Source organism: Trichoderma virens (genome assembly GCF_000170995.1).
Source record: "Trichoderma virens Gv29-8 chromosome Unknown TRIVIscaffold_86, whole genome shotgun sequence".
Lineage (NCBI taxonomy): Eukaryota > Fungi > Ascomycota > Sordariomycetes > Hypocreales > Hypocreaceae > Trichoderma > Trichoderma virens.
This window is the reverse complement of record NW_014013663.1, coordinates 1,070,686-1,084,102: the sequence shown is the minus strand read 5'-3', so window position 1 is coordinate 1,084,102 and position 13,417 is coordinate 1,070,686. Positions and strand designations below refer to the sequence as shown.

The 13,417-nt window shown below is 47.9% G+C and overlaps 5 protein-coding genes across 5 annotated transcripts; 3 read left to right on the top strand and 2 right to left on the bottom strand.

Moving 5' to 3' along the window:
• Positions 1-1,463: 1,463 nt before the first annotated feature.
• TRIVIDRAFT_124741 (uncharacterized protein) lies at positions 1,464-3,600 on the top strand (the record flags this gene model as incomplete). The annotated part of the gene is made up of 4 exons (XM_014097312.2): positions 1,464-1,889; positions 1,959-2,390; positions 2,485-3,417; positions 3,499-3,600. Coding segments are annotated over 4 exons (1,893 nt in total), but the record flags the coding sequence as incomplete, so codon positions are not given.
• A 196-nt stretch (positions 3,601-3,796) lies between these two features.
• On the bottom strand, positions 3,797-5,346 carry TRIVIDRAFT_50865 (uncharacterized protein; the record flags this gene model as incomplete). Its single annotated transcript, XM_014097311.1, has 4 exons — positions 3,797-4,223; positions 4,299-4,882; positions 4,941-5,047; positions 5,118-5,346. 4 exons carry the CDS (start codon positions 5,344-5,346, stop codon positions 3,797-3,799), a joined length of 1,347 nt encoding a protein of 448 aa, XP_013952786.1.
• Positions 5,347-6,998: 1,652 nt separating this feature from the next.
• Positions 6,999-8,380, top strand: TRIVIDRAFT_216711 (uncharacterized protein; the record flags this gene model as incomplete). Its single annotated transcript, XM_014097310.1, has 1 exon — positions 6,999-8,380. The coding sequence occupies one exon, from the start codon at positions 7,105-7,107 to the stop codon at positions 8,311-8,313; it is 1,209 nt and encodes a 402-aa protein (XP_013952785.1).
• A 136-nt stretch (positions 8,381-8,516) lies between these two features.
• TRIVIDRAFT_15704 (carbohydrate-binding module family 18 protein) lies at positions 8,517-9,799 on the bottom strand (the record flags this gene model as incomplete). The annotated part of the gene is made up of 3 exons (XM_014096979.2): positions 8,517-9,072; positions 9,124-9,466; positions 9,535-9,799. The coding sequence occupies 3 exons, from the start codon at positions 9,797-9,799 to the stop codon at positions 8,517-8,519; spliced, it is 1,164 nt and encodes a 387-aa protein (XP_013952454.1).
• Positions 9,800-12,405: 2,606 nt separating this feature from the next.
• TRIVIDRAFT_59369 (uncharacterized protein) lies at positions 12,406-13,083 on the top strand (the record flags this gene model as incomplete). The annotated part of the gene is made up of 1 exon (XM_014097309.1): positions 12,406-13,083. The coding sequence occupies one exon, from the start codon at positions 12,406-12,408 to the stop codon at positions 13,081-13,083; it is 678 nt and encodes a 225-aa protein (XP_013952784.1).
• Positions 13,084-13,417: the final 334 nt, after the last annotated feature.

Sequence of the window (13,417 nt, the reverse complement as noted above, 5' to 3'; positions counted from 1 at the left end):
TGGCAAGGTTTGGTCTATAGATAGATAGAGTAGCGGCACATAGAGATATAAAAGTGAAAATTTCTTCTAGTTCAAGTACTATCTTTCCTCGATTGAGATTTTGCGGAGTCGCATATTTCGTTTCGCCAACCTCCCACCACTTAATCTCTAGCTATGACCATTGAGATAGACCGCGATGAATGTCAGTAATCAAGTACGGAATTGGATATTAATTCCCTCAAGGTTAAACAAAATAGCCATGATAATCTTAATATTGTTTGTTTCTTAATTGTGTTGATGGGAGCATCTTCTCGTAAGAGATTTATACTCGTACCTGTTCGAGTCATTTCCTACATTCCGAGGTAGTGTTATATCGCGCGTATGCCTCGTAGCGGAATAGGAGCTGCCGTTAACCGAATCCGAGGGAGTTCCGGGATAACCGGAATATTCAAGCGCGCTGTTAAAAGCCCAGATTCTCTCGTACCCATGGAAGAATAAAATGCTTGATATATCCCGAATAAATTTGGGGGCCTTTTGGGCTCTTCGCCCGCTAACTTGGAGTTGCTGCCATTCATCGGTACACAAGTACGGAAGAATGGAATGCTGATATTGGGTGCTTATGAGCCACCGCATCCTTCAGGAATATGTATAAAAATGACGGTAAGACAATTACTCTGACTATTACATGAAATGTTACGGATTGTAACTAATTGATTCGTGGTAGAACAATAATGGAAACGGCTGATGGCCTGAGACGTCCAGTGGTTACGCAGTCAGTCGAATAGTAACCATCAGCTGCCATTCTATCAATGCCGTAAAGACAAGAAAACCGTCCGACGTGTTCCTTGCCAATCTGATGCAATGTAGAGGCTGGTAAGGGAGGGATTCAGCGGGCGAGGCAAGATGAGACGCATTGAAGTGCGTTGACAAGCTTATCCGCGCCGCATAAGCATGCATGTGGAGAAGCTCAAAGCCGAGGTATGCAGTTTGTCTATGAGGCTATTATTGGCAATGAAAACCTGATTTATTATCAGATGCCGTCTTATCCCATTCTAACTCTTGTTTTATTTAGGTCTTTTGCGAAGACGAATCCCATTGCCTGGTTCTTGCTGAGCAAACTCTACCAAAACGTCGATTAGCGCTAGTGCTAGCAAATTGTCATATTAGTCCTCAATCATGGCCAGTAGAGCATAGGAATAATTACTAATAAGTTGCCGGCGCTCCCGCATCTAGCTGAAAGGGGCAAAAACACCACGGCTCGGTCTCGGTGCTTGTGGAAGAGCCGAGACCGACGACCTCGAGACAAAGTCATTGATTATCCCAGGCTCACTCAGATCGGTCGGGGATTCTTTTACTCACTGAACCCGAGTTGCTCTGCTCTTTGAGACATGTCTCCTCCGCAAGATCCCAGCCAGCCGGGCAGCACTGATTCCCCTCTTCCTCTAACCACTCCTCCAGCCTCGACGGGCCGTGGTCTCACTCCGCCTTCGCCGCACCCGCGCCGGAAGCCGGATAGGTCGTGTGTGCTCTGCCACCGGAGGAAGATCCGATGCGACAGACAAACACCATGCTTGGCATGTGTGAGGGCTCGCCTCACGTGCACATATCCGGCATCTGACAAACCTGTTCGTCGAGTCCGCAAGGCCACGATTGCAGATGTTGCTTCAAGGATATCAGATCTTGAGAAGACAATCGTAGCGGCGTCCATTGACCAAGGAAGTACGGCGAGAAGATCACTGCCGCCACATGCTCATATATCTGCGCCGGTGGGCTTGCCGGTGAGCCTGCCGGTGAGCCCGCATGAGTCTCCGCAGGAACCTCAGGAAATCCCTTCGGAGGAGGTCTTGATCAGAAACGGCACCTCAAGCCAGTACTTTAATGAACTCCTTATCTCCAAAGTTATTGAAGAGGTGAGATTTTTACTCAAGCTCACGTATCACTTGCCTGTTATTTTCGGGCCAAACTAAAAGCTACTTTAGGATCAAGACAAATCCTCGCTGCTGCATACACCATACAGTGAGACCAAGCAGCAGGATCTTGATTCGCCCTTCAGTCTTATGGGCTTACTGTCAAGCCCTGCCGTTTTTGATGAAAAGGAGAGAGGTTGGCGGTTATCCCGGCTGAGTGCCACACAGCTTTGGCATCTTTTTGTACAAAATGTCGATGCCACTATCAAGATATTGCATATTCCGACTGACGAGGTAACCGTTTTCACTGCTATCCACCAACCGGAATCCGTATCTAGTGATGTCCTGGCAATGGTTTCAGCCGTGTACTTCGCTACAACGTTGACTCTGGAACCGGAGGAGGCTCAGCACATCCTGGGCGTTGACAAGTCAAATGCGCTGCGAACATTTAAAAGAGAATTTCAGAGGCATTTGGCAGGGGCGGACATGCTGGAGAATCCAACAGTCGTGCTGCTTCAAGGGTTGGCTATATATCTGGTTAGCCCCTTCTTTTCTTCAATCTCACTCTACTTATAACGTTACTTATAAATGAGTCTAGGCATCATCGCGAGCTTATTACCACGGCAGGGGTATCTGGATCTTAAACGGTCTTGCTGTGAGAATGGCGCATTCTATTGGCCTTCACCGGGACGGAACGAAACTGGGAATGTCGCCATTCGAGTCCGAAGTCCGAAGGCGACTATGGTGGCACTTTCTTGCCAGGGACGGAAGAGCTGCTGAAGATCACGGTATTAGTTCATGGTCGACTGTCCCGGGCTACGACACTAAAATGCCACTGAACGTTGACGATAATGAACTTCGTCCGGATATGAAAGAGCTTCCGCCTCCTCACGGTGGATGGACCAAAATGAGTCTTCCACTGACATGCATGGAAGTGGCTCAAACGCTGCAGAACATGGCCAATCTCTCTATGACGCCATCAGGATCGACGCCTAAAGAGGTTATCAGGAGTAACATGTTCAATCAGCTCAGGTCTCGTGTTGAGCACTACATAAAGCCATGTAACCCAGTTATTCCGATACAGAGAATGACCATGAAAACAGCCCTCGCCATGGTGCACAAAATCGACTTTGTTACACGACAGCAGCTTGCCATTATGGAGAACCCCGATAAGCGGAACGCGTTTGCCACAGAAGCAAATCTGCTTTCTGCGCTAAGGTGTCTGGAAATTCACCTCGAGTTATGGGGAGATGAGCTTCTTCGCCCATATAGATGGTGCATGTATGGACATCCACAGTATCACATGCTGCTATACGTCCTCTGGCACCTCTGTGTTTGCCCTAGTGGCCCTAGCGTTGACCGAGCTTGGGTCATTGTCGAAAAAACATTTGAACTGGAACAAGTGAGGCTTTCTACGGCTGTGTCTAGCCCAGCACTGAAGTCTGTCATCTTGAAGAGACTCCACAAGAAGGCTGTAATGATCCGACAATCGTCAATCAACGGAAGTGATAATACAAGCTCCACATCTGGAGTAGATGAGATTCCGGATGACGAAGAAATGGAAAATCCTCCACAGGAGATAGTCCTAGACGTTCGTCGTTTCGATGGAGAGAACGTGGACTGGAGTAGTCTTATGCAGAATAATATGCCCGATTGGAACACGTTAGTCGAAGATTTGCATTTGGATTTGCACGACTTTTCCAGTTATTTTTAATGCGTCATATTTTTACTGATATACCCTTTTACGAAGGCGCGTCTGGGAATGAAAGATAGATACTAATAAACTGTATTTCAACACATTGCTCTGCTCAAAGTGTCGATGCTAAGTACATAGGTCTGTTGCCCGTTAACACCATCTATATGCTAAAATTTGTGCATGTATGCTATAATATATGTAATGCGCGCTCCTTTTAGAAGACGGTTCGCAGCTTCCATCCCGTCTTGTGGATTCTTGCTGCCAGCACAAAGGTCGTCCCAGCAATGCAGAAGACGCCTGCAAAAATCTTTGGGCCAAGCCATCCTATAGGCTTCTCCAAGATGGCACCAGAGATAGGATTTGTCGTAAGGCCACCGATAGACGAAGCCAGAAACACTAGACCAGTACGGAAGCCGATCTCAGTTGGAGGCGATACTTGCACAACAAGGGCGGCGATCAAAGCGACATAAGCTCCTGAGAAGAAGCCAAAAAGAGTAGCAAAGGCGATCCTCGCTGCAGTTGTTGATGCGGGAATCCAGAGGCCCAGAACGAATATGCCCGCCATATAGCAAACCCCAATAAAGACATTGTACCGACCCCATTTGTCGCCAGCGTAGCCGGAGAATATACGACCGAATAGACTAGGCAAAGAGTATGTCAGTAAGAAGATACTAATATGAAGAGATATTACCTCTTGTAGTTAATGGAAGCCTTACCTTCCAGCGTTTAGGATAGGAATGAGGTATAGCACTAGGTTGGGATCCATCCCTGCTTCAGCAGCCTCGACAGAGATGTAGTTGATCGGAGTGTACAGTCCAAAGGTAAATAGTAATAATCCCATAGAAAGACAGAAAAATTGAAACTCGGTAAAAGGGGTAACCATTCGCTTCACAGTGATAGGCTGGAATTTTGGTGGGTTGTGCGTTTTAACTGTGATGATGGCAATAATGAGGAGAGCAAGGATTAAGAAGGCTGAGATTCGCATAGACCAGCCGAAGCCGACCTCGTCAATCAAGCGGCTGACCATGATGGGGAAAATGACACCTCCCAAACTTGAGCCAGTTGCCAAAATTCCGTAGGCAGCGCCGCGCTTCGTGGTGAACCAGGTGGCGATGCTATTGAGAGCTGGCTGGAAAATGGCAGAAACGCCGATAGCGCTGCAGACTCCTTGGGAAAGGAGAATCTGGTAGTAATCATGTGAAATAGATGTCATCATCAAGCCAAAGACATGAAGAAACGTTCCGCCAATAATGAGCCAACGAGGACCGTATTTGTCATAGATGAGACCGATAATTGGCCCCTTCAAATACATAGTCAGTATTGGATACATAGAACGGAGTGTTAGGGAGTTAGCTTACCAGGGCCATCATGAAGAAGATTTGCAAGGACGGAATCCATGAGACGGTACTAGTCGAGTAGTCTTTGAGAATTGTAGCTTCGTAATAGTCTTGGAATACACCAACGCCTATTTGCACAGAGGTTAGCATCCTGTTGTCCTCTCTAATATTGGTATTATGGGAATAAAGGGGACATACTGTTAATCCACCCAAAACTACAAAACGACGTGCACCAAGCTCCCACAACCACAAGCCATGCCCGTAGACCTCCATCCGGAGGCGCGTTACCGACGGGCGCCGGAGCTGTAGCTTGATAGCCGGCTTCTTCCTCCTCTTTCAAGATAATGGGCTCCTCACGATCAGAGCCATTGTTACCGTGCTTTTCGGAAATGACGATGCGGCGCTCAACATCATCAACATCCTCCATAGCGGTGTCGCTGGAATTGGAACCCGTAAACATGGCGGTGACTGAGAGGGCGACAGGAAGGAATCGCTAATTAGCGGTCGGGAATAGGATATCCGTTCCTTGGGCTTCTGATTGCCGGAGCAGTTTGCAGCCAAGTGGTTGCTCGTCGCTGATACAAACAAGGGTGCCTCACAACGAACACATGTTACATATAAAGGTGAGAAGGATCGTTGAGATCACAGGCACTAAATTATCGCCATTCTAATTACAAAGTAAAGCTGAATAACAAAATACATGACACGAGATTTTCAGGAGGCCCGGCCCTTCAAGGCGGCCGAGACCGAAGCGGGTGGGCGTTGGGATCGGCTCCAAGCCGCGAGTCGCACATGGCCAAGAGGTCTCCGCCGGGGCAACGGCTATCGAGGCCGTTCTTTTGTCTTCCCATTTTACTAATTGATATGGAGCTCTCTACTTTATAATGAACGACGTGTCACGGGATTATATTCCAAAGACAGCAGCTTTGTGCAGGTTTCTTTTGCATGTTCTACCAGTGAACTAAGCCGATTAAACCGGCTTTAGCGATAAACGCGAGGCTACAGAGTGGAACAGCAGCTGTTAGCAAATAAGAAAATTTTCCTAAGGTAGAAGGATTTCAGAGACCGGCTAATAGCTTCATTTCCAGTTGCCTCTCGGTCGACCGAGCGCTCTCGGCCCATCTCGTGGGGGCTTTTAGGCCGGGGGTCAATGGTTTTAGCCTTCGTTTTCAACTCTGAAATGGAAAACGCCGTGCATACGAGTAATAATACGTACGATGAATCCGACCAGTCATGTTACTCACCGCATCAATGAGGTTGACTCCTTATGTAGCCCCCCAAAAAATGTCCACAACCAGTCATTGGAGCCTCACATCAGGTACCTCAACGTGACGTATGAAACAGCTCGGCTGAGACAAGCAGCAAGGTACAGCGAATATTGCGTACTATGCACATAATTTTTCATTGAAACAACGCCACGATCGAAATACATACCCCGCATTGTTCCTTGTAACAAGCGTTTTCTGTTGGCTGGTGCTAGCTACGCTGTCCAGTGGCAAAAGGACGGCAAAGAGCCGCGGGAACGCCCACCGTTTACACCACATTGTCATTAGATTGCACACTTCGCACGTGGTCATCCCATGCTGTTAATAAACCCAACGTGAACGGGCATGGTATGTAAGCACCTAGAGTCGAAAGTGTGCCAAGATATATGGGGAGCTAATAAACGCGCCAAGGCTAATATCTCAACTGCGGAAGATTTCGTAGGTATGCGGGGGGATCATGAGAATTGCATCTGTAACGCCCGAATGACGTCGGCATAGGTATAGCCGGAGTAATGCTTGATTGTCAAAGTGATTGCTTCACATACCAACGTTCATCTATGAATGCCGGCTCTTCTAAATGTTGTACTTCGTAGCAACCACCAGATCTGCAGCCCATTATGACTAATAGCTGCGTGGTGCAGACCGGCGTGAGTCATCTATGCAAACTCCTCTTCTCCACGGGTGTCCATCTCACATTTACCGTAGAGTATGAATGTCGAATGTGTAATGTATATAATGTCAATTACCCATCACATCTATCGGCCTCGGCCCTCATTGTCGAGATACCCTCCGAGCTGCGAGTTTGCGAATAAGCATCGCGAGCCATCACAATCAGGGTTGCAAAATCCGAGTACCCGCATACCCGCCCTGTCAGCAACGGAACAATACATAGATAAAAGCGAATAATCTCCGGACCGAACATGTCCAGCTCGCCCTCCGCTCGCGTCCGGCTTCGCGACCTTATTCCGGGTCTCAAAGTAGGGGCTTGGCCAACTGGAGCCAAGAACGGCATCACAGATGTTACAGGGGTTCTAGTCCATACAGAATCTATTCACAGTACCGATGGTTCTGTCAATACTGGTTTGACAACTATTCTTCCACGCAAGGAGTGGTTCAACAAGGCGTGTTACGCAGGCATCTTTCGGTACAATGGCTCTGGAGAATTGACTGGCAGCCATTGGATCGAAGAGACGGGCCTCCTTCATAGCCCCATCGTCCTGACAAACAGTTTCGCCGTTGGGAACTGCTACACTGGAATCTATCAATACGCCATTGAAAAATACAGTTCAGCTGATGGAGCAGTTGACTGGTTTCTTTTGCCCGTTGTTGGAGAGACTTACGACGGTTACCTCAACGACCTGACCAAGTTTGCAGTCACGCCGCAACATGTCGTCAATGGCATCAATGCAGCATCTGCCGATCCAGTACCTGAAGGCAACACTGGCGGCGGAACGGGCATGTTGTGTCAAGGTTTCAAGGGTGGCACGGGAACCTCAAGCCGAGTTGTGCCAGGCTTTGATGGCCAGGGGAACGACAAGAGCTACACCGTTGCGGCACTGGTACAAGCAAACTACGGCCGAATGCATCACCTACATATTACTGGCGTTCCTGTAGGAAGGATCCTCGCCGCACAAGCCGAGAAGAGCAAAGAAGCAGCTAAAGCAAAGGCTGAATATGATGCCGCCAAGGACAAAAGAGACGGTAGCATCATCATCATCCTCGCTACAGATGCTCCGCTAAGCCCAATTCAACTACAACGTCTAGCTAAACGTGCCTCTGGAGGACTCTCTCGTGTCGGCGGATATGGTCACAATAGCAGCGGCGACATCTTCTTGGCATTCAGCACGGCCAACGAAATACCGGTACAAACAGTGGGCTCCAATCATAGGACCGTCGATCCATTCAAGGCCAATCCTCTGGCGACAGAGACAATCGACGATAGTACCATCAACGCTCTACTCGAGGCTGCTGCTGACTCCACAGAGGAAGCTATATACAACACTCTATGCATGGCTGAGAGCCTAACGGGCCATAAGGGCTATCACATGGATGCATTGCCACTGGATAAAGTCAAGAGCATTTTGGAGAAGCATATGGCGTTGGAACAGGCAACCAAAGCAGATTTGTAACGACATATACGATCTATATAGGCGTTAACAAGTAATGCGAAAAAAAGCTCAGCATATTAAGTCTCCTAAAAGAGAAGTCATAATTCGTCCATTAAGTAGCACTTCATTGCACGGGTATAACTCAGTATCCCCCTGATTAAGATCAACGCTCTCTCATTAGGGTTTAGTAAGCAAGTTGATAGTCCTCCATTGATCCTGTTCTTTTAAAGAATCACAGCCAGTAGCCCAGTTCCAGCACCAAGTAATAAGACCCAAACTGTCTTCCAGTCCGATCCTACCCACAAAGGTTTTGCCCCAGAAGAATCGTTGCCGCCGTTTCCACCCCCATTTCCACCTCCATTGCTTGGAGGGCCGTCATCACCGCCACTACGAAGAAGAGAGGTAGTACTACTACTAGATTTGCTTGTAGAACTGCTATCGCTGTCACCGGGAGCGCTCGGTTCGGGGCTCAGCGGGACGCTGAAAGGCGGACTGGGCGCTTCGGTAATGCTTGATTCATCCGTCGGACTTGGATTGGGGCTTGGTCGCGGGCTCGGAGACGAAGAGACAAACGATGTACTTCCCGCTAGGGACTCCAGAGATGTGGCGGCAGCAGGCGTGGGAAGAGACAGGGTCTGAGATTTGGAGCTGAAATACTCAGAAGCAGCAGCAGCATCTGTTGTCTTGACACTGAATGTAGTCCAGGTGGTTGAACGGGTAGAAGTCACGATAGATGCCTGGATATCAATCGAGTATGTCCAGTAGTAGTACCAGTAGTACCTACGGGAAATTGTCAGCTTGAAACTGCTAATTATGATACGAAGCACTCACCAAGTCACCGTCCAGTAGTAGTATTGGTAGTAAGTAGTAGTAAAAGTATGTGTGGTTGTCGTCGTTGGCGCGTATGTTGTCTTTCCATTTTCCACATGTGCTGTGCAGTGTTCATCAGTGCAGCATACCATTAGATTTGTTCTTAGAGATCTATAGCAGTTATTCCCCCGTGGACAATGCGATTCATCTGTACAGCATTGATCTCCAACAGGCATGCAATGGCTGGAGCCGCAACATGTCTGTCCGCTGGCACACGGGCCAGTTGGGCAACAGACGGACCCTTGGGTATGACAGTATCCATACGAACAGCAGAGACTGTTCGCAACGCAGCATCCTCCAGCACCTTTGGTCATTCAATCCGCGGTCAGCGACCATTCGTGTTGAGTTTTAATTTATGTTGGTGAAACTCACTGGGACAATATCCAAAGCCTTGAGGGCACGATTGACGCTTGCCCAGTAAGACGTCGATTGCTTCGCGGGCTGTCAGCTCAGAGCCAAGTGGCACTTTTCCATCATCGTTTTTTAAATCGGATTTTGCCGGTATGTCCAATTTCCCAACTTCCTCTTTCACCAGTGTGAATAGCCTGGGCCGGTCCTCTAGTTTCTGATCGTAGTTTACAAAGAGTTCTGCACTAGAAAGAGTGGCAATCCACAGAAGTAACAGCCGAGATTGCATTTTTGCCAGATCTCAGAACACGCCAGCTCGAAAACAAGGCAAGGTGTATCGACAAGAAGCCGGTGACGATCCAAAGTAAGCAATGAGGGAAACCCATTTATTTTAAACCGCTCTCTAGTTTGAACGAGCTTGTCGATGAAGTCTGAGCTAGGAGACCCTTGGGCTGTTTAGACTGCTGGCTACTGCAAAGGTGCATGGTCGACATCACATCTGCCCAACAGCTTGAGCAGCTAGTAACTGGGAGCGGGCCTAGGATCACGAGGTAACTATTTTTAAAAATCTTCATTTCCTTGTTCTGAGTCAAACTACGATTGATGGAAAAATCGGCTGCTGTATTTTGGGTGACGTTGGCCCTGCTCCGATCCCAAAATGTCAATAAAAGCTAACTTGAGTTAATATTGTAATTGCTCAGCAGCTATGCTTAAACATGTAACATAGTTCTTTCTCATGTAATAGCATATAATTGAAACACCATTTGCATCTTGTGCTATTCGTGTTGATGCCCTCATCATCCTTGTGTCTCTGACTCTGCTCTTTCGCCCGCCTTACAGCTTCACAGAATGACAGGGGTGTCGTGCGGCTGAAGGTCGCTTTGCAAGGGTTAATTGATGCGTTTGTACCACCACGTCTCCAAGCAGGGGATCGACGCTCTAATTGCCTTGCTTGGTAAGGTTTTTATGTTCCTTGACTCTTCTTGAGAGATACAACAAGGAAAGACGAGAGGCCCAGCCAGAGGTCTTGTTTTCTCAAACGTGGATCCTACAATGATCATCACATGAGCAACTACTTGACTGCTTGAGACAGCGTGGTGCATGATCCGCCATACTGATGACAAATTGGAAGTTCCGAAATTGGTGCATGACGACGAAAAGCACAGTTCTCGTTTTCTCACTCTTTTCTACTAATGGACCTTGCGACAGCTGAAAGGATAGCGCCAGCTACTGCATGATGAACAGGCTGGGGAGGATTTAGCCATGTGCATTTTAATATAATTTAATGTATTTGGTTCACACCGGTCTCGTAGGTCAAGACTTTGCTCACGTTGAGCATGAGCCTGAGGTCAAGGGTGGCCAAATCAGGTATTTATCGCGGATCTCAAGCCGAAAATTAGATTGGCTGCGCATGAAGTGGTGTTTGAAGAGGCGAGCGGGGAAGCGTAAGGCGGATGAATAATGTAGCCGAATGATGCAGCGCAATCTCGTTTTTCCTTTTTTTTCACTTTTTTTTTTGTTGTCTATCCAAGGAAGACTCGGCATTTATTGCAGGGTTCAAACAGACCGTCGAGTTGCTTTGACCTTTACTGGGAATTTTGTTGCGAACCGCTGGAGGTCGAAGACCGCACACGTAGTTACCTAGTGATGCTGGCATATACATGAACAAAGCTACGGTGTCACTGACTCGGGTCTAGACGCTTGGGACATGGATGTTTATACTACCTATTTAGGCATACGGATCATAGCAATTGGTTGAAATGTTTCAGCTTTTTCCTGTACTGGGAATAAGCCCTAGCGTAGTGTTTCTTTACTCGGGGAATGTGTAATCAGTTAATGTTGGGAAACTTGAAGCTGCTGTACGGATAAGTCTGAACGGCATTCCGGTTCCGATTGCTCAAGCAACTGAGGGTTGCAACCACCCCGCTCGAAGCCTACTGCGCGAAAGGATTTGATGTGTGCTGCCTCAACTCCGCTTGCTTCAATAATGGAACTGTAATCGTAAGTGCTACCTTATATATCCGGCTTTCACGCGTTCCCTGCTGCTACCGTTATAACATCATCAGTGCTACCCATTCTCATGCTCTAGCATTTCCGCGTTATTCCAGCTAATGATGCTACTTGCGGCTTCTCCTTCAGAGGTACGAGGCCACATAGTAAAATCGTCATCGTAATATTGGCCTGATGCTTTACTATCTGCTTTATAAGCGTAGATTCCATGCTCCACAAAACATTGATAGACTACTGTACTCCGTACTATGTACTCCGTATTCTCACAGCCTTTGGTCGGGGGTATCGAGATACATATTTTACTGGAGCCTCTATCGACTATTCCGCAGGTATACCGTAATTACCTGCCTCGGTACTCCGTATGTATCTGCTAAATTCATCGTATACCTACCTATAGTGCCATCTCCTCCAACATAGGGAATTACCCCTGAGACTTTCGCGATCTCGGAGTCACAGTGATTTCACGCAACATTGAGCAAAACACTTCTCCCAGCGCCACTCTTGAAGTGTGGATTTGACTTGGACTTGCGAGGGGACCGTTTGCCCACTTGCGTTAGAACCAACCAGATCGACCCGCTATAAAGGCAAAGATGTCTCGGCCTGGAGAGGCTATCGGCGGATGTTTTAGCTAGTTGAAGCCCGGAATCGGCTTGCGGCTCGTTTCCGCGCAACGCCTCCAGACTTAAAATCAATTACTCGAAGCCATCATTATTTGAATCAAGACGCTCGACGACTGCTTCTATAATACACTCCAACCTCCACAGGTTCGGCTCGACTTGGCGAATTCATCAGCTCATTCTAATCTATTGAACTGCTGCGCCTTGAATTTTGTCGTTTACTCATACTACCAACCCCACTCGGCAAAAGCAAAGTGCGCTTTTCACCATGTCAGATCCTACGTACACAGTATACAGCTATTTCCGCTCCTCTTGCTCCGCCCGGCTTCGAATGGTGCTCAACCTGAAGGGCATCGAGTATGATCTAAAAACCATCAACCTCCTCAAAGGCGACCAGCTCACTAGCGAACACAAAGCACTCAATCCAACCGCTACCGTGCCCCTGCTGATTCGCACGGCTGGTGATGGGAGTGTCTTCAAAGTCGGCCAATCAGTGGCAGCTATCGAGTACTTGGAGGAAACACACCCCCAAGGCCATCACATCTTGCCGCCCGTATCGAATCCAGAAGCGAGGGCAGCCACACGTGCCTTGGCTGGCATTATCGCCTGCGACCTGCAGCCAGTCACAAACTTGAAGATTATGAAGCGGATCAAGGCAATGGGGGGCAATGCAGAGCAATGGAACAGGGAGATTATGACAGAATTGCTCGAAGCCTATGAAAGCGCTGCGAAGGATTGGGCAGGCGAGTATTCCGTTGGCGATGACATAACTTTGGCAGATGTATGCCTGTTGCCGGCTGTGTGGAATGCTCAGAGATACGGCGTTGATCTCGATGCCTTTCCAATCATTACCAGGGTTAGTGAAAAGCTAGGCAAGCATCCGGCAGTCATCAAGGCGCATTGGCAGAATCAGCCTGATACGCCCGAAGAGCTGCGAGCGAAATGATTTGCACAAAATGGGGCATTCTTTACTTCTGCTATCTCGTCTAGTTGACGTTACCTGTTCACAGGCATGAAATTAGGTCGGAATAAATACAGGTAATAGCATTCAGCCACATCACAGAGTCAAGGATTTACGGAGAACACGAGAGATACCCGGGCGAGATCCACTGGTCAATGTAACCAGCCTTGCGATACTCGTGTAAATAAGATGGGGTAGAGCAGCTCATATGTAATATCCTAAAGACACACTTCCAAGATGTGAATTACCCCTAGCGAAATATTATTCCTCTTTTTCGCTATGCTAGTAATCATTCGACCTAGTTCTGTTGACTATTGTC